General features: G+C 37.3%; 1 protein-coding gene across 1 annotated transcript in view; it reads left to right on the top strand.

The window, feature by feature from the left end:
• LOC149835627 (calcium-transporting ATPase 5, plasma membrane-type-like) overlaps window positions 1-26,017 on the top strand; it is a 64,105-nt gene that overhangs the window by 13,718 nt on the left and 24,370 nt on the right. The window contains exons 3-15 of the mRNA XM_090009627.1: window positions 9,080-9,150; window positions 9,234-9,317; window positions 9,621-9,698; window positions 9,777-9,848; window positions 17,048-17,131; window positions 17,226-17,308; window positions 17,388-17,496; window positions 17,584-17,639; window positions 17,751-17,793; window positions 17,870-17,953; window positions 18,146-18,283; window positions 19,286-19,348; window positions 19,433-19,531. Coding sequence (XP_089865753.1) covers window positions 9,080-9,150; window positions 9,234-9,317; window positions 9,621-9,698; window positions 9,777-9,848; window positions 17,048-17,131; window positions 17,226-17,308; window positions 17,388-17,496; window positions 17,584-17,639; window positions 17,751-17,793; window positions 17,870-17,953; window positions 18,146-18,283; window positions 19,286-19,348; window positions 19,433-19,531 — 1,064 coding nt within the window. The remainder of the gene's footprint in view (window positions 1-9,079; window positions 9,151-9,233; window positions 9,318-9,620; window positions 9,699-9,776; window positions 9,849-17,047; window positions 17,132-17,225; window positions 17,309-17,387; window positions 17,497-17,583; window positions 17,640-17,750; window positions 17,794-17,869; window positions 17,954-18,145; window positions 18,284-19,285; window positions 19,349-19,432; window positions 19,532-26,017) is intronic.

The following is a 26,017-nucleotide window of genomic DNA, read 5'->3' as shown; positions in this document are numbered from 1 at the left end:
TATCATGGGCATACTTTTGCTAGAAAAAAATAAGGTGATCGGGTTGCTGGTCAACCTGCACTCCAAGAAAGAATCGAATAGGATTCAAGTCTTTTATATGAAACTTCTTGTGCAACAATAACTTTATCTCATTAATCTTATGCTATTTCCCTCGTGATTGTCATAGCCATAAACCAAGATAATAGTGATGTCCAACTTTACTTTTTGCACAAATAAAGAGTAGTCACAATGGATTCCTTCAAATCCAAGAGTTTTCACAACAGGACTAAAAGTATCAAACCATGTTTGAGAAGCCTGCTTAAAACTATAAACGAATTTTCGCAATCTCGGCACAGAGGTGTTTGGGTCTCCTTTTAAATACCCATGTGAGTGCTCCATATACACTTCTTCACACAAATCCCCATATAGAAACACATTTTTAAATCTAACTGAAATAATCTACATCCATGTAATATGGCCAAAGATAAGACAATTCAAATTGTTTCCATTTTGACCAGAAGGCTGAACGTTTCATCAAAGTCCAAGCCATGTTCCTATCTATACCCCTTTGCCATGAGTTTAGCTTTGAAATGCTCAATGCTGCCATATGATTTGCATTTAACTTTATATACCCATCGACATCCAACAACATTCTTATCTAGTGGCACGAGAACTACTTCCCATGTATGACATTCATGGAGTGCATTAATTTCATGGTTCATAGTCTCTGTCCAACGAGAATCGACACTTGCTTAAGCAAAAGACTTGGGCTCTTGAATATATTCAAGAGCTGCGACATATGTCTAAAAATCTAGTGAAAAGGATTCATAGCTTACCCATCTAGGTTGTAGATTCTTGACTCGACTACTCATTACGAGTGGGAGCATATGCATAAGATCCTAAATTTGAACCATCATGTGTTGAAGTTGTAGCCATATGATTAGAAGCAGTTTTTGGCTATTGTTGTTGTTGATCTGAATAAAAAGAAAATACAACACCTCGTGATTGTACTATGATGGCATCACTGGACTGTTGTGCTAGTCTCCTTCTTGCATAGACCTGGTCAAAGAAAAAAAACTTATTTGCTTAGGTGCATGAGAATCTTGATCAGCAATCGTGCTAAGCGAAGATGGGATATCAATATCATGATTTTTTGCACTTGTTAGCACATGTGAAGAAGGCCAAAAAGAATTCAAGAGGTCAAAATTAGATTATTTACATATATTCTCATAGTGAAATGATAACTTTGTTAGCAGCATGATCAAAACAACAATAGCCCATAAATTCATCGTCATACCCAATGAATTGGCACACTGTCCTTGGGAGATAGTTTATTTCTCAGAAACTTGATGACATAAACAAAACATCGAAACCATAGGCTTTTAGCCTTGTGTAATCTGAATGCACACCATACAACGAAAAATGGGCTGACTCTCCTCCAAGAGTGGACAAGGGCATTTTGTTTATTAAGTGAACCGTTGTGTGAAAAACTTTCGTCCATAGGCGCTCCTTTAAATTCACATCATACATCATTGTTTGGGCTGTTTCGACTACATGTCGATGCTTTGCGTTCAGGGACTCCGTTTTGTTGAGAAGTTCTAGGACAACTCAACTTACACTGAATACCATTATCATATAAAAAATGTGTGAATTCATTTGACATGTATTCACCACCATCGTCACTTCGCAGGGCAAGCATTTTTTTTTTTTGAAAATTAGGTTTTCACATGATTTGAATTGACGAATTATTGAAAAAACTTGATTTTTTGATTTTAAGAAGAATATCCAAGTAAAACGATTATAATCATTCATGAAAATCAAATAATATTTGGATTTTGATAAGGACACAATAGGTGAATGACCTTATACATTAGAATGAATGAGCTTAAAAGGAAATGAAACCCTTTTAATAGATCTTGACAAAGAAAGTTCATGATTGTTACAAACTCGTAACTAACACAAGAGCAGACACTTTGGTCTTTAACATCAATAAGACCTTTATTATACAAACTATCAAGAAAGTTGAAATTGCAATGTCCTAATCTACAATGCCCAACAATAGACTTTGACGAAGAAAATAAGGCAAGACTAGCTAAAAAAAGAGTAGACGAGGAGGTCGGGGCTTTATCAAGCAAATATAAATTCCTGTATCTCCTTCCCTTAGTGAGCGTCTGATTCGTGTGAATGCCCTATACAGCAACCGAAGACGGAGAAAAGGTGACACAAGAATCAATGTCTTAACATAACTTAGAAACAAAAATTATAGTTTTTTTGAAGATTAGGAGAAAGAAAAATATTTGACAAAGGAAGGGAACCTCTACTGGTAGGAACAATGGTAGTGATCACACGTGATGTTATCCATTTCTAGTGATCACACGTCCATTTCCATGATAAAGTTCATAATAAGTGAGTTTACCAGAATCTCTGGTAACATGATTTGTGGTGTCGGAGTTCAAGAAGCAACTTTGATAAGACCCTGATGGATGTGACATGCCAGAAAGCACTGCCCAAGGGTTCCTTATAGGATTATGTGGCTGCTGAATATTTATCTGTCCGAAACCAGTGCATTTACCAGATCTCTTGTCTGTTGCTTGTTCAGGAAAACCTATTCCTGTGGCGTTCTCACATGGTATCAAAGCTTGCAAAAAGGTAAGTCTCATTAAATCTTGGCTGCACAATTTCTTCTCACATCTAGAACTCTTGTTTCCCTATTTTCTGAATCAGATCTGCTCTTCTTCATTTCATTACCTTTTCTTTGTCGGATCTGGTACGTATTCACCAGATCTGTACCTTTTTCTTTCAGATCTGATCAGAATAGCATCAAATCCAACTTATTTTCTCCCCAATCTCTGAGATCTGTCACTTTTCTTCCAGATTTGATCGAAATCAGCTCAGATCCACCTTTTCTCCACCACAATTGTTTATATCTATTATTTTTCTCTAAAGATCTAATGGAAAAATCATTAGATCTAATTTTCTGCACCTTGGATTATATTCTCACCATTTTTACATTCCTATTTCTGCATCAAATCAGACCATATTGAGATTTGATTTGTGTTTACCTCAAAAAAAATTCTCTTATATATATATATATACTTAAAAAAAAGGGAAGAACATTCTACTGACGTTGCTGTCTTGACAGACATCCCTGCCTGTCGCTTTCAGAAAAAAGGGTGGGTGGTGGTGGTGGTGGGGGGGCATTATCGTTCTTCTGACATTTCATCCCTCTCTAGTACTCGTTCTTCGTTTTGCAATCATTTTATCTTGTTTTGGCTTTTCTTTATCTGTTCTCGTTCCTGTGATTTCAGTTTTCGTGTTTTCTGTTTTCGTTCCTATAATGGCTGGGCTCAATGCTTCTTTCCTCATCCATCTTGTCACCGAAAAACTCGATTCCACAAATTTTACTACCTGGGAAAGGCAACTCATTTCTTTCTTGTTCAGCTATGATTTAATGGGACACCTTGATAGGTCGATGTCTGTACCTTTGGAATTTGTTTCTCAAACAACTTCAGTGCAAGAAGAAAGTTCAGAAAAGACAGTGAAATCCCAAATTCACAATCCTGATTTTATTGCTTGGGAGAAAGATGATCAAGCAATGGTTGTATTCATCACGACCACTCTTTCACGTGAAGTTTTGTTTCATATCCACTATGGCATTCCTGCTAAGGAATTGTAGGATGTCTTGCATCACTGGTACGAAGAGGTCTCTACTCCAAAAGTATATAAATTGAAAGCCGAATTTGCATATTTAAAGAGAGGTGATTCCTTCTTTGCTAATTATCTTTCCAAGATAAAGGTTATCGTGGATCAACTGGCAGCCATTGATTCTTCCTTGTCTGATGAGGATATATGCACAAAAACTATTCGAGGACTGGGGGCAGAATACAATATGTTTATCACGGTGTATACACCCACAACACTACACCCACTTTTTGATCATCTGCATACTATGTTGCTGGAGCATTATGCCATGTTCGGTTTGTCAGCAAGACCTCAAAAGAATGAAATTTATCATGAAATTCTGGTTGCTACACAAGGATATACTGGATCCTCTATGCCTAGAGGAAGAGGTAGGGGCATGGACGAAATTTTGGTGGTGGTGGTCGAGGTTCAGGTATCTTACTCACACCCCAAAATAATTCAAATAGTGTGTCAAATGTGTAAAAAGAAGAGCATACCGGCTCTAACTGTTACTGGTGATGTATCCCTACATTTAGACCACCTACAGTGCCTATACATCCTCATTTTCGTGCATTGGCTACAACTCGTCCACCCATGGCTGGTTCGCAACCACGCGTCCCAGCTAATTTCATACAGGGTCATCCCACTGCTGCAGCTTCAGCAGTTACATCTTATGATATGGTCACACTTAGCTCTGATACCATGTGAGAATGCCTTGGGAATAGGTTTTCTTGAAAGAGCAAGCGAATGAAAGAAAAGGGTTTTTTCCAATGGAGACGTCACCCATTATGGGTGGTGTGATTCTGTATTTATAATATACACATTACATCACGATTCTCATGGATCCGGTCAAGATTCGATCCAACCAGCATACTCTTAACACCATCAAGTTGTCTTCTTCCAACTATATCATTTGGAAGGGAGTTGATTTACCTTATATTAGACATATGAAGTTGATAGACCACATTGATGGTACCACGAAAGTTCCTCCTGATCTCATTACCACGGAAGAGACTGATGGGGAAAACGAGAAAAGGAAAGTGGTTGCCCAAAATCCTGCTTATGATGATTGGCTGCCGTGGATAAAGGCCTCTTAGCTTGGATCAATTAGACACTTCCAGAAGATATCCTGACACTTAGTTGATTTATCTTGAGCACAAGAAGTCTGGGATGAGTTGAATAACTGCTTTGCTCAACATTCTCAAGCAAATGCTATTTACCTTAAGAAGCAGTTGATTGATTGCAAGAAGGGGAAGCAGCCCACATCAGTATTTGGGGAAGATCAAAAACTTATGTGATCAGCTGGAGTTGATTCAGCAGCCAGTTGATGCTGTTGACATGGTTTTGTATGCTTTGCATTGCCTTGGTGAAGATTATGAGTAATTTATAACCGTAGTTTCTACAACAAAGCCATTCCCGCATTTTTCTGATTTACGCTCTATGTTGATGCATCATTAAGCTATGTTTCAAAACAAACACACAGGCTCTACAAATTTTGAGCAAGCTCCTGCACATAATGTTTTGTTGGCAGCAAATAACAATAACAATAATCAAGGAGGAAGAGGTGGTAAAGCCCGTGGTGAAGGCCGTTTCAATAACTATTATGGCTGTGGCCGTGGTAGAGGAAGATTTGGTGGCTAAAATAACTATGCTTATCGCGAAACTTTTCAGCAAAATTAAGTCCAAGGTATACTTCCTACACCAAACCAGAATTTTAATAACAATCACAATTTAAGATCTAATTCTGGTTATAGAAATAACTGTGGTCCAACGAGTTACATTTGTGGGGCGCAAAATTATCTCGCTGAATACTGTCGTAAGAAAATCAATGGTAGAAGCAATGTTGGCAACATGAGTGTATAATTCCAACTACCAAGGAGACAAGAATGATGTCGTCTGTGGGTCATAATAAAGATGTCTATCTATGTCATCATCATTGGGGTATTGTTCATTTGAGTCTATAAATATGCTTTCTAAGCAGGGTTGTGTTCTTCGGTCAGTTCATGTCCTTTAATGTATCATGGTTTCCACTTGGGTAAACATGTTAGATTTCTTTTTGTTTTGAGCAATAAAATAACCTCTTTCATTCTTGAGCTTGTTCATACTGATGTTTGGGGTCCCGGGAAGCTTCTTAGATAGGTGGGAAGCTCGAAGCGCGATACTCCTCGCTTTCGAAACTTCGTGGGAATCTCGATTCTCCCATGTTTCTTCTATGCTTTCTATATGCTTTTCACACGTTTCTTTTCATGTATTTTCTTTCATTCATTCACTTACTTTTCATGTACTTTCTTTAAATTAGTAACCATCATTGTTAGATTTTAACAAAAAATTTAACTCTTTTACTGAAAAATCATGAAATATAAGAATGATCAATTTTATTTTAGTTTTAATTTGTTGTTCGATTCCTATTCAATTACCATATTGCTTCATTTTTTTAATATTTTGCTTTAAATTGATACTTCGCTTCCCGCTTGCTATAAATTTTAAAATGCTTTGCTTCTCGCTTCCGTTTCCCGTATCGTTTCCTGCTTTCGCTTCCTAGTTTGGCAACCTTGGTCCTGCACCCATTCTTTCTTTATTTGGCTTATGTTATTATGTCATATTTGTTGTCAACTTCTCCAAGTATACATGGATTTATTTCCTTAAACATAAATCTGAAGTTTTTGACATGTTTAAGGAATTTATGTCTTATGTTGAAAATCAGTTCCATAGAAGTATTGGTATCCTTTGTTATGTTGGAGGGGGAAAATTCGTATCCAATGTGTTTACATGGTTTCTTAGGGACAATGGGATAGAGAGACAATTTTCTTCTTAGACACTCCACAACAAAATAGAGTGGCTGAAAGAATACAGGCACATCAGTACATCACGAAAGTTGGTCTTTCGTTGATGTTTACCAGTGGTGTGACAAAAACAGTGTGGTCAGAAGCATTTCACACAACTGTTTATTTGATAAATAGGCTGCCAGCTGAAGGTATTGATGAGAAGGGTCTATATCTTCCATTCCATGAACTCAAAATTGGAGCAAATAAAAGGTTGGACTTGAGCTGGGATGTTTTCCCTAAGAATTGGTAGGTAAACAGCTTAATGCAGGATATCTAAGGTCTTTAGTAAGCTCTATGCCTCCAATTGATAAAAAGCCTTCTTTGTTGTGATGTGAGCTGAAAATGCCGCAAGCTCATAAAGCTCATTCTATTTATGAGCTGAAGTTCTCATGACAAGCTAGGGCTTGTTTTCTTAATAAATGAGTTGAGTTTGAGCCTAAAGCTTGGGCTCTTTAAGATCTTGATAAGCTTGTAGTTTCTCTAAATGTATATTACGCAGACAGACACACACACAATCTCTCTCTCTCTCTCTCTCTCTATATATATATATATATATATATATATATATATAATGCCAGCGAGCTGGCCTGACCTGACCTCGGGTGCAGGTTGACCGCACCTGGTGCAATGTAACCTGAGTCCTGCCGCTCCCACACTTGTATCGCATCACGTCGACGCTGGTGCATTGGCCTCTTTGGCGAGTCCATGCGGCACAGTTTAAGACACAAACTTCTTGTGGCCTATCTTCTTGCAATAGTCCTTCAAAAAATTAGTCTCCCAAACATATGGTTGAACACTAAAATATACGTATATCAACCAACCTTATGCATCTCAGTGAGTGCGACATAACATCTTCACCTTCAATAGAAAGTGCAACCTCCAAAACACTCTTCTAAAATCCACTAATAATAATTTTTAATCTGTTTTGTATTTGCACAAAAATGTATTATGCATGCTTCAAGTCACGAAACTCAAGGCTGAAGAGAGTGGTTCAAGGAACTCAGACACCTCTAAGCTGCTGCACACACGCACAACTCTGCATACACCTCTAACACAGCCAAAATATTGGTTTTTAATGCCTTAGAACCAGTCCTAGGTACTTAGAACAAGATGCCGCCCTTGATACCTCTTCAAAACTTCTCAAAACTCCAAAACCACAGGTGAAATTGCTCATCCAACGCTTATATTGTAATTATATACCAAGAATGGCCCAAACCAAAGTGATTCAAGGCCACTCAAACATCAAAAATATATCTTAAACTGTGTTTCTCCAAAACTGGCCCTATTTCCAGAAAACAGGACAGAAACTCAAGAAAACTGGCTCCAAATCAAACAATATTTGTTTCTAAAATCTTGTTTTCAACCACTGTTCCAGTGGCAAATAGCTATAATTCAAACTATATATCCAACTGGGCACTTGTAAGCAATGGACATAAATACATCCAAATTAGAGTTACTGGAAGCTTCTTAGATAGGTGGGAAGCTCGCTTCAGAAGCCCGATACTCCTCGCTTTCGAAACCTGATAAGAACCTCGATTCCCCCACGCTTCTCCTATGCTTTCCACACGCCTCGTCTATTCTTCTATGTTCTCTTACTCAACTTTTCTACTTTCTCTCACTCTTCTCACTCACTTCCATGTGCTTTCTCTAAATTGGTAGTCATCACTTTTAGATTTTGTTAAAAATTTAATTCTTACACTAAAAAACATGAAATTTAATATTTGTCACTTTTATTCTAGTTTTTATTTGTGTTTCATTTTGATTCTCATTCAATTCTTATATATATTTTTATTCCTCACTTCCTGCTTCCTGTACATTTTAAAATGCATGGCTTCTCGCTTCCGCTTTCCCTATCGTTTCGCGCTTCTGCTTCCTAGACTGGCAACCTTGATCCAAACATGACCTTAGATTTTAACTTTCTTCTTGACAGCCATGTTGGGGAATACACACATTAAGTTTGAATCCTAGGACCACTGCGATCCAAGCCTGAGATCTGGTAGAAATAGATCCATATTAGAGTTTTTTTGAAAACTTTATAAACTATTTAGACATAATCCTTTAATGCTTTCTCAAAACAACTGCATTTTTTTCTGGCATTTGTGAAAATGAATTCCATTCTTTTTTATTTTCAATGTTTTGTTTAAAAAATATTTTAAACTGAATTTTGCTATAGCTTTCCATTTGTTATTTTTAGTGCCCAGTGTTTACCTGAGTATAGTCTTAAGGGTGTTCCCCTTCTGTTATCTAATGCTGCACTTTGAGTGCTCTCTGTTGGAGAAGTTATGCATGATTAGTTTGTGTCCTTGCCTCCTCGGGGTATTCCCTTCTGTGGTTCTTCCCATGTTTCTTTGGGGCTATTATCATCTCATACTCCGCTCCTAGTTTTGCCTTGTGAGCTTGTGTCAAATATATATTAAAAGCCTTAGTTATGTTTAGTCTATATGTTTTTTGCTAAAATCATGATGGAAATTTTTGGTAATATTAGTTGTTACTGATAATTATTGATGAGGCTTCTCTGTTCGGGCAGTTATAACATGTTATCAATTTCTTTTAATTAATATGGCTACTGATATGGGTTTTTTTGTTATTTTCAGCTACTAGTGATTACAAGCAGTCTCTTCAATTCCAAAGTTTAAATGAGGAGAAGAGAAACATAATGCTTGAGGTCTGCGCTACTTCACCTATGAACAAATTTGCTGCCTTCATATATATGCTTGTATATGTATTGAACCATTGTGGGATATCTAGGTTATCCGAGGCGGTCGAAGGTTTGAAGTGTCAATATTTGACATTGTGGTTGGCGATGTTGTTCCCTTGAAAATTGGTGACCAGGTAAGAGGAAGTTCTACCTACACTTACATTAGTTTATTGAGCATAGCTTTTCATAAGAGAGTACTAGTAATGCATTAATCATAAAAACTCAGACACAAAATTTTAAGATTCTGGTTTAATATTTGAGATAAGCTTATTTTAAGTTTTTTTTTCTGTTGCATTTCCTGTCTGTAATGCCTTTTACACTAATTTCTCATTTTAAATGTTTAGTTGGCTAGCAGTTAACCTTTATTGCTTGGTCTGTTTGTTCACTGTGTTTCAGCACATTTTTTAAGTCATTTTTCAAAACTTCTCTTTGATTAGGTTCCAGCAGATGGTGTACTTATTGTTGGGCATTCTCTTGCAATTGATGAGTCCAGTATGACAGGAGAGAGCAAAATTGTAAGGCTGATTCTTTAATTAATCATATTCAGTTTTGCTGGTGTGAAACTAGCAACTTAGACATATCAATGACTGCAGATTCACAAGGATCAGAAAGATCCTTTTTTGATGTCTGGCTGCAAAGTTGCTGATGGGTATGGTAACATGCTAGTAAGTATTCCTTGATGTCCTCCTTTGCTTTTTCAGTACAATCTATGTAGTCCAAAGCGCTAGGCGGTGCCTAGTCATTAGACTCCTAACATGACTAGTCGAGGACTAGGTGGGACTAGTTGGTATTCCAATTAAAAAACAAAAAATATATGAATATACATAAAAATGTTTAATTATTTTGGTAATATTTTCATAAGACAAGTACACAATTACACATGCTTTCACAATATATATAACCATAATATAGATATATATGTTCAATTATTCATAACATATTTAGTATAATCATCAAAATGTGCTTTTAGCCTTTCACAGAAAAATTGGTTGTAACACACACATTTTATTCATAGCATAATCAGAATATATATATATATATATATATATATATATATATATATATATATATAGGATTTTGAAAACCTCCCCAATGGAAAACCCTCCCAAATGGATATTTTATTGGATTTTTGGTGTTTTTTTTCAAAATTCTGACCGTACAGATGTGATTTATGCTTGTTTTTATAAGAATCAGTTCTTGGATCATTTGATTTCGATGCATGGATAGGTTTTTATACAACAACAACAATGTTGAGATTAAGAGGTTTTATGGTTAAGTTTTCCTAAACTAGAGGCTATTTTAATTTTTATTCTAATGAGGGACTTACGTGTAATTTCACTTCTTTGGCCTCTCTCTCTATTTAACATAAGGATCCCTTAATCAAATGATGAGTTCTATTGTTTCCTACAGCCGTCTCTCTCTCTCTCTCTCTGCCTCGGTTTCTGCATTTTCTTTCAGGTCGTCAACATGGTATCAGAGCGGTAGATCCCGGGAGCGTGATCGATCTACACTTAAAAAAAATTTCAAATAAAACTGAAAGAGGTGGAAACAGGTGTGTCGCTCCTTTTTCTCTGATGATAGATCTTTGACACGATGAGTGTGTGTCATTAAGATCTGGATATGAAAAGTTTTTGTTTGTTGCTGAAAAAAAAACAACCGAAAGTTTCTGGATGTCGTGATTCTATGCTTCTGCGTGCGCCTTTCATCGTGGGTCGTGAATATGGTTGCTGAGTCCTGAAAAATTTTTTCTTCCAAAAATAACATGCTGTCATTGGTTGTGAATCTGGGTGCCGAGTTCTTCTCGGATCTTATTTGGCTGTTCACTTTCAGAACATGAATATCAGCAGGCGTGATTCCTGCTGGGTCGTGATATTTTTTTTGGCAGTAGCAGGAGTGCTGTGAAAACAGATGTTAATCTGCTTATATCGCCATTCCTTTAATGTTCTAGTTGTCGAATTAAAAAAACTATAGGGATTCTTATATAAGTCGTGGTCCTGCATATTCCTTCAGATCTGATATTCTCTATCGAAGTCAGATTTCTCAAAATCAGATCATATTCAGATCTGATATTCCTTCTGTTGTAGTTGAAGTTGTCTGCTGCCAGATCTGGAAACTGTTTGAAGACCCAACCAGGAGATAGCGTGAAGGTGGAGAGAAAAATCTAATGATCGTGGAACCAGATCAGGTTGAGATCTGGATTGTTGAAAGTTTTTTTTCAGACGTTGATCTGGAATTAGGTTTGACGTCAAGTCTGGAAGAAAGTTGTGCTGAAGCTTCAAGGTATTTCGGTGAAGGCCATTAGCTGTCGTTGATCTGCGGAGTGTGGAGCAGGTCTTTAGTGCTATCTCTGGTGGTGGTGTGATATGCTGCCTATAGCAGTTCATTGTTAAGGTGGATGTGATATATTGGGTCTGAATAGTCGTCGTATTACAGTCGGTGGTCATGAATCTCAGGGTTTATCTGTGAAATTAAAACTAGATATAGCCAGTTGTATAGCTGGTTGTGAATCAGATTTGGATTTTCAGCAAACTGGGTGCGCGTGTGGTTGTACCTTTTTTTTTTTAATCAAGCCCATCATTTTATCTTATGGCTCAAGGGGCTAAACCAGGTGAAAATTATTCCAATGACTGTAACTCTTAGTAGGGCTGAATATGATGAGCTCCTTGCCTTATGTCCATCCGCTTCGAAACCTCCTGGTGCAGAGGTTGCAGGCTCGGCAAGAGATGGCCTTCTTGGCCAAGGTGGTAGGTGGATCATTGATTCAGGAGCATCCAGTCACTTGTGTGGGAATTCGTGTAACTTTTTAAATTTAAAACCTGTCTCAGATCAAAAAAGGGTAGTCCTTGCTGATGGCAGTTCTTCCTCAATTGTAGGGCAGGGAAACATGTCTATTTCCCCTACCCTTCAGTTGTCAAATGTTCTTCATGCTCCCTCTTTTCCACAGAATCTATTATCTGTCAATCGAATGACAAAAGAACTGAATTGTAGGGTAATTTTTTATCCTATGGGTTGCACTTTTCAGGACTTGCTTACGGGGAAGAGTATCAGTGGTGGCTATGAGGAAGGTGGTGTGTATTATCTACATCAACTAGTGGGGTCTGTCTATTCTGCTGTTACGTCTTCCTCGAGTCCTTTATTGTGGCATCATCGTCTGGGTCATCTTCCAATGCCAAAACTTCGTCGAGTCATTCCTCATATACCTCCCTCAGTTTCTTTTCCATGCGAAACATGTCAATTGGGAAAACATTGCCGAAGCTCTTTTCTCTCTAGTCAAAGTCTATCGAGTCAAAGATTGTTTGACCTCCTTCATGTCGATGTATGGGGTCCGAGTAGGATTCCTAGTAGGTCTCAGTGTCGTTATTATTTGGTCATTGTTGATGACTTCTCAAGGTTATCGTGGGTGATCTTGTTAAAAGATCGCTCTCAAGGCCCTGTCATTCTTAAATCTTTGATTGTTGAAATAAAAACTCAATTTGACGTGTGTTAGAATTGTTCGCACTGATAATGCTCTTGAGTTCAAATCCAAAGACTTGCTTCAATTCTATTCTGATAAAGGGATTCAACCTCAATTTACATGTCCTCTTACATCCCAACAAAATGGTGTGGCTGAGAGAAAACATAGACAAATTCTAAATGTCGCTCGATGCCTAATGATTCAATCCAATATGCCTGCGTCATACTTGGGAGATGCAGTTTTGACTGCTGGTTTTCTTATAAACCGCATGCCTTCAAGTTCTGTAGAAAAACAGATTCCAATCCAAATTCTCCGTCCTGAGACTCCTCTTTTTCCTACCCCCCCTAAAGTTTTTGGATGTGTGTGCTCTGCGCATAAGCTGGGTTCTGAACGAGATAAACTTGCTTCACAGTCTATTAAATGTGTTTTCCTTGGGTATCCTAAGAATAAAAAAGGATATCGTTGCTATGACCCTATATCCCATAAAGAGTATGTCAGTGTTGATGTTTCCTTCTTTGAGTCTACCCCATATTTCACGAGTACTACTCCAAGGTTACAAGAGAGTCAGGGTGATGTCTTTCCTCTGCCAATTCCTCCTTTTCCTTTAGAGTCGTTCACTCCACATCCTGTGGCTCCATCCTCTGGGGAGTCTCGATACAGAAACCCTCCTATAGTGTATACTCACAAGTTACCACCTACCTCCATGCCCCCCATTATCTCCTTCTCCTGAGGTAAGTATCTCTGAGCATACTGAAGCTTCTGCTATTGATGAGGATCTTCCTATTGCTCTGCGAAAAGGGAAAAGACAGTGCACCCTTCATCCCATTTCTCAGTTTGTTTCTGAAGTTAATCTTGGGGCATCTATGAAGAATTTTATCTCGGCTTTGTCTGCCTCCTCTGTTCCGCTTCATCACAGTCAGGCTCTCTTCGACCCCAAATGGATGCAGGCTATGCAGGATGAGATAAATGCCCTATGCTCTAGGGGCACTTGGGACTTGGTTGATCCTCCAACTGATGCAGATATTGTTGGCTGCAAATGGGTATATACCATTAAATATAACTCGGATGGGTCAATTGAACGGTACAAAGCCCGGTTGGTTGCAAAAGGCTATACTCAGACTTATGGTGTTGACTTTTTTGAAACTTTTTCCCCAGTCGCTCATCTTGGCACTATTCGTCTCGTTCTCTCTGTTGCAGTGCACTATGGATGGCCCTTATCTCAGTTGGATGTCAAGAATGCCTTTTTGTATGGAGATTTACATGAAACAGTCTATATGCAAAAACCCCCAGGCTTTGAGGTTCAGGGGGAGTGTCAGAAAGTGTGCAAGTTGAATAAGGCTATTTATGGCTTGAAGCAGAGTCCTCGGGCATGGTTTAAAAAATTATTTGAGGTAATGTCGAATTTTGGATTTGTCAGGTCAGCCTCAGACCACTCCTTGTTTATCAAGAAAACTAGTTCTGGAATTGTGATTATGGTGGTATATGTCGATGACATTATATTAACAGGAAGCAATGCGCAAGATATTTCCGCAACAAAGGATCATCTTCAGGAGTATTTTGTTACTAAAGATCTTGGTTCCCTTCGATATTTTTTGGGTATTGAGGCTGCAAGAAACAAAGAGGGCTTAGTTTTGTCACAAAGAAAGTATGTGATGGACTTATTAAAAGAGGCTGGAATGCTAGGAGCGAAGCCAGCTAACATTCCTATGGATCCCAAAACTCATATGTTCGATGAGAAATCTGAATATGTGGATAGTACCAGTTTTAGATCCTTGGTGGGTAAGTTGTTATATGTGACCGTTACTAGACCGGACATTTCATTAGCCGTGAGTAAAATTAGTCAATTCATGGATAAACCTACCAAAGGTCACTGGGATGCAGCTATGATGGTTCTCAGGTACTTTAAGTCATCTCCTGGTAAAGGACTGTTATTTAAACAAAATCCTTCCTTGGACGTTGTTGCTTACACTGACGCAGATTATGCGGGGTCTATCGAAGATAGAAAGTCAACAACTGGATTCTGTGTTTTTGTGGGAGGAAATCTTGTTACCTGGAGAAGTAAGAAACAAACTGTTGTAGCCAGGTCGAGTGCCGAATCAGAATACCGAGCTATGACTCAGACCGCAGCTTAGATCATGTGGGTAAAATCAGTTTTGACCGAACTTCAGGTGAACGTATCCCTACCTATAGTGATGGTGTGTGACAATAGGGTTGCTACATATATTGCCAACAACCCAGTTTTTCATGAAAGGACTAAACATATTGAAGTTGACTGTCACTATGTACGTGACTTGATTCAGGCTGGTTATATTTGCACAGATCATATATCTTCCGAAGATCAAGTTGCTGATGTCTTTACCAAGGCCCTTGCGAGGCCTAGTTTCTCCCATTGTTGTGACAAGCTAAGCATGATCGATATCTATGCTCCAGCTTGAGGGGGAGTGTTGAGATTAAGAGGTTTTATGGTTAAGTTTTCCTAAACTAGAGGCTATTTTAATTTTTATTCTAATGAGGGACTTACGTGTAATTTCACTTCTTTGGCCTCTCTCTCTATTTAACATAGAGAGGAGCCCTAATCAAATGATGAATTCTATTGTTTCCTACAGCCGTCTCTCTCTCTCTGCCTCGGTTTCTGCATTTTCTTTCAGGTCGTCAACAAACAACAACAACTACTACTACGCCTTCATCCCAAAACAATTGGGGTGGGCGATATGAACCAAAAAAGAAAATCATTCAGGGTCTTCCACATGAATCCTTCTCCTCCAATCATTTCTATTCAATGCCATTTCCTCGGTGAGGTTCAAAGCATTCATATCCTTTTCTATCATCTCCATCCAAGTCTTCCTAGGCCTACCCCGACCTCTTTTAACTAATATATTTTCCCATTTCTCCATCCTTCTAACTGGAGCATCATTAGGCCTTCGCCGAATATGTCCAAACCACCGTAAACGATTCTCTCTCATCTTATTTTCAATGGGTGCAAGCCTACCTTCTTACGTATCTCCTCGTTCTGAATCTTATCTTTTATTGTATTTCCACACATCCATCTCAGCATACGCATCTCAGCTACACTCATTTTTTGAATATGATGTTGCTTGGCAGCCCAACATTCCGTACCATATAGTAAAGCAGGCCTAATAGTCGTCCTATAAAACTTTCCCTTCAACCGCAACGGCATTCTACGATCGCATAACACTCCAATTGCACTTTTCCATTTCATCCACCCAACCTTTATCCTATGATTTACATCTCCATCAATTTCTCCATACTTTTGAATGATGGATAGGTTTTTATAAGTTTCAAAAATCAACGGCATACAATTTTCATAAATTTTTGAGGCTCCAAATGCCAATTTTTTTTATCCAAAATTCATGATCCAAGTGTCAATTTCTAGTAAATCAATCATGTTGAACACATCTGTGCAGTCAGAATTTTGAAAAAAACACCAATTTTTTTTCATTTGGTAGGTTTGGGACAGTTTTCATTCCCCTATATATACATACATACAAAAAAATCATACTTTCTGTCTTTCACAGAAGCACAGTAACACATACATATATAAATAACATATTACATAATCAATAATACTGAAAACATGCTTTCAAGCTTTTATAGAAAAATTTACAAAAAATCACACATATATACAAACAAAAATCACAGATATATATATATATATATATATATAATGTTACTTTCTGATTTTAACCAAAAAATTCATCATACACACACACACACACGCCCACACACACACACAATTAACTCCCTCTCTCCATACAATTCTACAAATATATATAATAATAAAGATGACTAAACTGCTCCTGCACCTAGGCGAGGGCAGCTTAGTTGCTGACTAGGCACCCTAGTTGATGTCTAGTACGGTGCCCACCTAAGAATTACAAAACCTAGGTGTTTTACTTGCACCTAAGCTGACTAGGAGGACTAGTCAGCACCTAGTCGGCTTGACTACAAAGTACAATGATTGTTGTGCTCCAGAATGGCTTCTCTTGAGAGTTGAGAATAGTGATGAAATCCTGAAAGTATCAAAAACTTTGAAGATAGTAATCCATTACATGAAAGGAAATGGTCAGAATTGGAGTCTGAATTATGTGGCATGAAAGAATGTGGAGTTACTATTTTCTGTTTGGGATGCCTTGTTTACTTGACCTGTCTGTCATTGACAGCTTACTTGTAGAAGTTTTGAGTCTTTTGACTTTTCCAACTGTGTTGCTGTTTCATTTAAACCTTTTCACAGGTGACTGTTGTTGGATTGATGAAAGAATGTGGAGTTACTAATTTCTGTTTGCGATGCCTTGTTTATTGACCTGTCTGTCATTGACAGCTTACATGTAGGAGTTTTGAGTCTTTTGACTTTTCCAACTGTGTTGCTGTTTCATTTAAACCTTTTCACAGGTAACTGGTGTTGGATTGAAGACTGAGTGGGGGTTATTGATGGCCAGTATATCAGAGGATAATGTTGAAGAAACACCTTTGCAGGTTTGTGTGGTCAAGGAAGTTCTCCTCTTGTGTTGCTTCTTCATGTTATGGTTATTTTTTCTAACTTTTTAAATTTTATGTGGGGACTTATCAGGTACGCTTAAATGGTGTTGCCACTTTTATAGGCATTGTGGGGCTTTCTGTGGCTCTCGTTGTTCTTCTGGTCCTTTTGGTTAGGTATGTTGAACTGATCATGTCTGCAAGAGGCGCTTTTCTTATTTCTTAAATGATTCTTATCCCTTAATAAATGTTTCAGATACCTAACTGGTCACACGACAAACCCTGATGGTTCAGTTCAATTTAAATTTGGAAAGACTCCAGTTGGTACTGCACTAAATGGGATTGTTAAGATCATAACTATAGCGGTTTGTGACACTTATGTTTATCAGTTCATTGCTTATTTTTATTTGTTTTTTACACCATGATGCTAAGGGATGGCTGCAATTAATTAGGTGACTATTGTGGTGGTTGCTGTTCCTGAGGGTCTTCCATTGGCAGTGACCTTAACGTAAGTGATGTTATGAATGGTTTGTACAAATATTGATTTTTTTCCTTCTAATACTCTTGTGCTGACCAACTGCATTTTGGTGGTGACCTTTGTTCTTCTAAATGATTCAAGTCTGGCGTATTCAATGAGAAAAATGATGATCGATAAAGCCCTGGCACGTATACTTAGTTTCAACTTTCATCTTATATGATGGATGCAAGTTACTGGATTTGTGACTGGTGAAAATGCAGGTGCGCAGGCTTTCAGCTTGTGAAACCATGGGATCTGCGACAACAATTTGCAGTGATAAGACTGGAACACTTACCTTGAATCAGGTCCTTTTCACTTTCATTTAATTGGTTCTTGGTTAGAGGACCAACAAAAATACATGCAGTGTGAAGTCAAATAATTTTGAACTGTTTCCTATTGACCATCCTATAATGTCCATTACTTGTATTTTTTTTCTTTTCTTTTAATGAAAATAATCTATCTCCAGTTTTATATTCTTTTTTTTTTTTAAATCTTAGATGACTATTGTTAAGGCATTTGTTGGTGGGAAGATCTTAGAAGAACATGATAAAATAGAATTGTTGTCAGCCAGGGCATCTTCTCTCTTAACTGAAGGAATTGCGCACAATACTACTGGAAGTGTATTCATTTCAGAGGTAATGTTCATATATGATCAGTTTGTGTAATTAAGTTCTGGAAATAATTAGCCTAATATTAGGGTATTTACAACCAGATAATTTAATTATCCTCCGCTGATGATACTCTGGTTTCCAAGCTTAAATTGTCTAGCTGACATCCTTGGTTGTATATTTGGAGTGAGAGAAATGGGTCAACTTTGTTGTATAATAATTACTTTATTTTTCCCATTTCCTGTTCATGATATGATGATGATATTCCTATTGCTTATGGTAGTTTGATACTCCAACTAGCCAGCAGATGCATGTTGACACAGATACCAGCATTGAAACTCCCTGGACATTTTGTGATACTCCATATGTTTCCTACACTTGTGGACAATTATTTGTGACGTTTATTTGAGGCTTTCTTTTTTGGTTCTATACTGAAACATACATTTTATGGTTACTAATTTACTATCGCTTTTTATGAAAAACTGCAACCATCTTGGAGATTGATAGTTCTTAACAATTTGTGATACTCCACATACGTTTCCTACCCTTGTAGGCACCTGTGGATAATTATTTGTGTTTTTTATTTCAGGCTTTCTTTTTGGATTCTATATTGAAAGATACATTTTTATGGTTACTATTGCTTATTTTATGGAAACTACAGCCATCTTGAAGATCGAGTGTTCTTATTTTATGGAATCATCAATTGAAGAATTATTAAAATGAAATACTTGTATCTTAGTGCATTAACAGCTTGATGACTTTTTCCTTTTACATTTCGACTTCAAAGTTGTTTGTCAAAAAGTCATTATTCTCTCTTTCTCTCTCTCATATGGTCAGGGATAGGAACCATAGGTGTTACATGTATAATTTATCTGCCCGAGTTGCTTTTCAACTGCCGCCTTTGAATGCATCATGTATCCAGCCAGATACAATTTACTTTTCTCCAGTCCATTGAAAGCCCAAATGATGTAATTTTGACCTATGAAATAGGAGATCTAACACCATTGAACTGACATCATGTTTTAACAGGATGGTGTTGTTGAAGTAACTGGGTCACCTACTGAAAAGGCTATTCTTTATTGGGGGTTGAAGGTCTGAATGCTTCTTTGTCTGTTTTAGCTTCCTTTCTCTTTGCAGTTTTGGTACTGATTTGTGCCAATTTGGCATCTTTTTAAGCTTGGTATGAAGTTTGAGGAATTACGCTCACAGTCGACAGTTATGAAAGTTTGCCCTTTCAATTCAGAGAAGAAGCGTGGTGGGGTTGCTGTGCAACTGGTAAACAGATGCTATTTTTGTTAAGGACTGTGTGTGTGTTATTTGTATCTCCAATCATGATACTTTTTCAAAAGTGTTTGAATTGGACTTATCATCATTCTTTTGGGTCATTGACAATTTATCCTCACGTGCTTGTTGGTTTCTTGTTGAATTTTACTGGTTCGTTTGCTGCCTATGTGCTTCTTCTATTGTATTTTGTTGTGGATATAGTTTTTTTGTAGTGAAAATAGCGGAAGCACCAATAATCCAAAGATCTCTTTGAAAGAGTCAAACAAAGAGCCAAGAGCAAGGTGGACTGAAAAAAACCTTACAACCTATGTCACACGGACTCGGCTCCAAGGTCGTCGCACCCGCGTCGACACGCACCGACACGGGTGCGGCTCGGACTCGGTCAACCCGACCCTGGGTGCGGTCAACGCTCCCAGGGTCATTTTGGTCCATTTTTTGGAAAAAAAAATTTTTTTTGATTTTTTTTTTTAAAATTTTCTGGGCTACAGCTGTAAGGAAAAAAACCCATCACAACTAAAAAACCTGTACACTTTCAAGTTTTAAGTACAGAATGGGCACAACTCAAGTTTTTGTGGTTTTTTCCTGTATGAAGAAAGTAAATTATTACAGTGTATGAAGAAAGTGCCCAAAAGTGAATTATTCCTGTATGAAGAAAGTGTACAGAATGCCTTCACAACTCATCACCTGTCCCCTAATGGGCACAACTTTGACCGAGTCTTATATATATATATATTTTATTTTATTTTTTAATATATATATAGCCGAGTCCCCGTGTCCAAAATTTTTGAAATTGCGCCGCACCCGTGTCGCACCCGCATCCGCACCCATGTGACATAGCTTACAACACAAGAGGGAGAGCCCTCTTTTTATAGAGGAAAAAAGTATGAGAGAGAGGGACCACTTGGGGCTCCCTTCTAGTGGTTGGGAGCCCCAACAGTCATATTAATGACCGTTGGGGCCCCAAGGATTAGATGGTGGGGCCCCTAGTGGTCCAAATTACGAGGTTTAAAAATAAAAATAAAAATGAAAAAAGAAAAAAGAAAAGAAAAAAAGGAAAATAAAAAGGAAAAAAACCTAAAAGTAAAAAGTACAGAATAATTACAAAAATACCCCCATCGGGTATTTGAATTTACAATGAGAAAATAAAGAGTATATATGTGTGTATATATATATATATGTTTATATATATATATATATATTTATATATACACATTTTAATATTGTTCTCCAGTAATGCGAGCCATTTTTCTCAGTCATGGTATAAAATAAATTGCCATAGTTTCTACAACTTGTTATTTTCATGTTCTATTTACACCATATTTTATTAACAGCTGTTAAACATCATGCATGCTGCAACCACATTGTCATCATCATATCAGCAAAAATGTGTAGTATAATACGGTCCATCTGAAAGCCTTGGCTGACATGTGATCTATCGACAAGATTAATGTCATGATTTATCTTGGTCACATCTTAGCACTTCTAATCTGATGCTTGGTTAATAAATGTTTTCCAAATTGGACACTGCGTGGTGGCACATTCTGCTTGGGTGTGAAAACAGGTAACTCAGTAATGATGATTATCAACTTTTTCAATTTGCTCTTTGGGTTTTTCCCTAGGGTTCTTTGTGTTTGACTTGCTTGGCTTCTTGAAGGCCTGTCCTGGTTCAGGTCTACCCATACTGTGTACTTTAATTTTTAAGTTCTGCTTTTCTTTTTCCTTTCCATGATCTCTTTTCCCAATGAATTCTTGTACATTGGACTCCTAGTTCACTTCTTTACCATCTCACCTTTGAGGACCCTATTGTTTTGTGTAATTGAAATTCATGCACTCTTACAATTGTTTTAATGTGGTTTTCCTTGTTGTTGCTACTGATCTATTTTTTCTCCTTGCTCTTTGTCTTCTTCTTCGCAGTTTCTTTAGTTAGTTGTTACTTCATCAATAAAGCATTTCTTTATTTATTTGTATTTTTAGACATTTTTTTTATTTTTTAAGTTAAAAAAGTGGCTTGCGCTTTACGCCTCGCCTCAGTTTTTGGTGGAGCGCCTCGCTATGCCTCAATGTTTTTCACAACACTAATTGCACGACCTTCATGCCCGTGACACATCATTCAAATTTCTGTCCTATCAGATTTTGATGGTAGGATAGTGGCTTACTATGGTAATAACAGGTGATAGCAAATTAGGGTTTGATTCTCAAGCAATTTGTTCAAACTTTCTCAGGTTCTACCTTCTCATGGTTAGTGGAGTCAGATGCAGAAAGAGCACGATTTTCAGACCCTAAGAGCCCTTAGCCGTCCAACCTTGATTTGCTACCTCTCCATTGTCAATTAGATCTGGAAACTTTTTGTTTATTTATTTGGGCTCCATATTAAAGGTTCAAGCAATTCATATTAAATTGTATTTCCAATCCCCAGTTCGCCATTGCTAGGCTCAACGCACTTGAGATTCTGGTTGTCTTTCCCCATTTATCATTAATATGGGTGAGATGGGAATGGGGAAGCGAAAAAATAAATGATATGTCAGGAGGATGATATGTGCAGGGGAGTAGGGGTCAAGAGCTATTGACTCAACTAGTCTAGCTAGTTTTTCTTCATTTTTTTAGCTAGTTTTGCACAAATCAGTTGTCTTTTGCATAGGCAAATCCCCCCCCCCCCCCCAACCCAACCCACATGAACAAGTCACATTAATTTCTTGACCTGTGGTATCTCAAACCTTAACTGTCCAAATGTACTTCATTTTATTATACTAGTTTATTTGTAAAAGGCAAATCAAGGTCCTTATTTGTTCAAATATTATAGGAGATGACCATAAAAAAAGCAAAATATATATTTTAATGTCAACAAATATGAAAGTTAGAAAATCACCCAGCATCACCTGCGTCAAGGAGATAAGAGAGAGAGAGAGGGAGGAGCCACGACAAATGGAAAAAACACGATGCCCAAAAATGGGTCGTGTGAGACTTCTATTCATAATATATACTTTACAATTAGGGTACAAAAATGCCCTTTTTAAAATACAGTTTACTACAATAGTGCCATTAATAAGTGGCGTAACATATCAAATGGATGGATCGGATCAGATCCTTTGGATCTGATCCAATCTACATAAACAAATCTTTTCACCCTCCTATTCATGGTCTTGAATCATGAACAACTTGCCTTTTAACTTCCAAAATTGATCTCGGGTCAAACCTTTTGTAAAAACATCTGCAAGTTGTTCTTTAGTGGCTCGATTTCCTTTTCTTCAACCTTTTGCCTGACGAAATGTTGATCTATTTCAATATGCTTTGCTCGACTGTGATATATGGGATTAAAAAACACATTGATAGCACTTTGGTTATCACACAATAGAAGTGATTCGACAATCGATTCTCCCACTTCTGTCAATAAGTGTCTAATCCATGTTAGCTCAGCAGTGGCTGCAACCATGGATCTATATTCAACTTCCGTACACGACCTAGCAACAACCTTTTGGTTTTTGCTACTCCAGGCAACCAAATTATTTTCAATGAACACACATTACCTAGATATTGATCTTCTTTCATGAGGGTCTCCCGCCCAATCAACATCTGTATAGGTGAGAATTTCATGCCCTTTCTTAACTGAACTTGTTCTATAAACAAGGCCATCCCCAACAGTTTCCTTCAAATATATTAGGATTGCTAAATTATGTATCTATAAATATATATCTATACATATATATATATATATATATATATATATATACATATGTATATATATATATAAGTATATATATACATATATGTATATATATACATATTTTTGATTCCTTTGTTTTTCTTGTACCCCCAAAACTCGATAAGGGTTATTTTGGTAAATCACCATGTAATCTTTTTCTTTTTTCTATTTTTTTTTCTTTTTTTTTTCTTTTTAATTTTTATTTCTCATATTGTAAAGACCACAAGGGGCCCCACTCATCTAGTCGTTGGGGCCCCAACAATCATATTTATGACTGTTGGGGCTCTCAACGACTAGATGGGAGCCCCCTTTGGTTCCTCCTCTTTAGCTTCCTCTATAAATAGAGGAGGTTCTCCCTTGTATTGTTATGGGGTTTTCACCCTTCTTCACTCTTCAATAATATCAATCTTATGCCTTAATAGGCATTTTACCCCTTAGCGGGTTACGTTTGCACCTTTAGTGCTTGTGTTCTTGGCTCCTTTAAAGAGTGTGTTGTATTATTGGTGTTTCCGCTATTTTCATCACATGGTACCAGAGCTTGGAAGGTGATCGGGCTTCTCTTCTTGTTGGTGTCTTGGGATGCATGCCTCTCAATCTTTTGAAGAAAGGAAGGTTATTCGGTACTTATGGAGCACAAATCTAAAGTGGAGCTCTCTTTTAAGCTCAATGGATCAAATTACCTTATGTGGGCCTCTGCTATGGAAAATCATCCAAGGGGTAAGAAGCTTTGGAATTTTGTTATGGGAACTACTCTGGAACCCTCTCTTGTTCTCACTAAAATAGAAAGTGGGTTTGAAAAAGCTTTAGATGGCGATGAACGCATCAAAGCTATTAATGATCACCAATCTAAAATTGAGGATTGAGAAAGTAACCATGTTGAAATCTTGGCATGGTTCATGAACAATGTTGACCTAAAAAATTGTGCCAACATTGCTAAGTTTAGAAGAGCCAACGAGGCATGGTTCTTTTTTAAGAGTATGTATACCCAAACAATTTTTTTGTTAAGAAAAAATTAGATCCACAAGACAAGCGATATGAGTGTTCGTGACTACTTTAGTATCTTGACCTCTCTTTGGGAAGAGCTTGCTCTTCTTGAGCCCAAGTGGGTGGATCCGGAAGATGCTGAGTTAAGAAGAGAACAAATTGAAAAAGAAGATTTCTTTCAATTTCTCCATCGCCTTAGGCCGGAATTTGAACCAGTTAGGGTATCTCTCTTTCATAGAAGTAAAGCATTACCTATTGAAGATGCTCTTGCCGAAGTATGCCAAGAGGAAACTTGTATTGGCATAAGTATTAAGGGTAATGAAATTTTGGCCGTTACTAGGCCCGGATCGAATGTAAAGGCTTATAGACCTCCCCATTTATCAAAAATAATGGGTATAGAAAGGAAGTGATTTGTCACTATTGTAATGAACCGAGTCATATTAAGCCGGTGTGTCTCAAGCTTAAAGGAAAAGTGGCCGCGGTTGGAGAAAATTCTCCAAAGGAAAAAGAAAACATCAAGGGAGATCTCGAAGAAACTCTTAGCCATATTTTCAAAGTTCTCCAACATCTTCTCAAAACTACTTCATCTTCAACCTCACGAGCCGCCATGGCCTATTCTTCATCACCTCCAGGTATGTGGATTCTAGACTTTGGTGCTTCTTTTCACATGACGTCTCATAAAAACTCTCTTTCTAATGTCTTTGCCGAACCCATATCCTCTTATGTTTCAACGACCGATGGGATATCTTTAAAAATTGAAAGTATTGGAACACTTGATTTAAAAACCTCTCAAAACTTTTTTGTTCCTAAAGAGTTGTTCCAAAAGTTAATCTAAACATTTTTTCTGTTTCTCAAATTTCTGGTCATGGATGCAAAGTCTCTTTATCATCTAAAGATTGCACCGTGCAGGATCTCCAATCAGGGAAGCTTATTGGGCAAGGCCATAGGAGGGGTGATCTTTATTTTATGGATTTTTTGACTCTACCATCCAAGTCATTTTGTAACTTTGTAAATGACAAAAGTATTGAAGTGTGGCATGAGAAACTTGGTCATCCAAATTTTGTTAAAATGTCTCTTTTTCCTTTTTTGGACAATACTTGTAAAGTCAAGTACACGACTTGTAAAGATTGCATTTTTGTGAAATCTAAAGCTATTTTGTTTCTTCAAAGAAATTATGTCACCACTCGGCCATTTGAAATTGTTTATTCTGATGTTTGGGGACCTTCCCCTATTTTATCCAAAGGAGGTTTTTCATATTATGTGGCCTTTATTGATGATTTCACTCGATTTACTTGGATTTACTTTCTAAATCGCAAATCTGAAGTTTTCTCTTTTTTTAAAGAATTTCATTCAATGGTTAAAAATCAATTTTATGGAACTTATCCATTCTTAGATCCGATTCCAGAGGCAAATATATGTTCAATGAATTTCAAATGTACTTAAAGAAAACGGAATTTGTCATCAACATTCTTGTCCTAATACTAAGCAAAAAAATAGTCATGCGGAAAGAAAGCATAGACACGTAATAGAAACCAGATGAACTTTACTTGTTTCCAAAAATATTCCTAAATCCTTTTGTGCCGAAGAGCGGTTTTAACCTCATCATATTTAATCAATAGAACACTATCATCCACTTTGAAAAATCTTTCTCCATTTGAAAAACTTTATAATATGTCTCCCGACTATAAAAAAACTAAGAATTTTTGGATGTAAATGTTATATTCTAACTCACAAAAACGATAAACTTTCCTCAAAGGCAATTAAATGTATTTTCTTAGGTTATGGCGAAAAAC

This window comes from Nuphar pumila, chromosome 6 (assembly GCF_984573655.1).
Source record: "Nuphar pumila chromosome 6, dmNupPumi1.hap1.1, whole genome shotgun sequence".
Lineage (NCBI taxonomy): Eukaryota > Viridiplantae > Streptophyta > Magnoliopsida > Nymphaeales > Nymphaeaceae > Nuphar > Nuphar pumila.
This window is presented reverse-complemented; position numbering and strand designations above follow the sequence as displayed.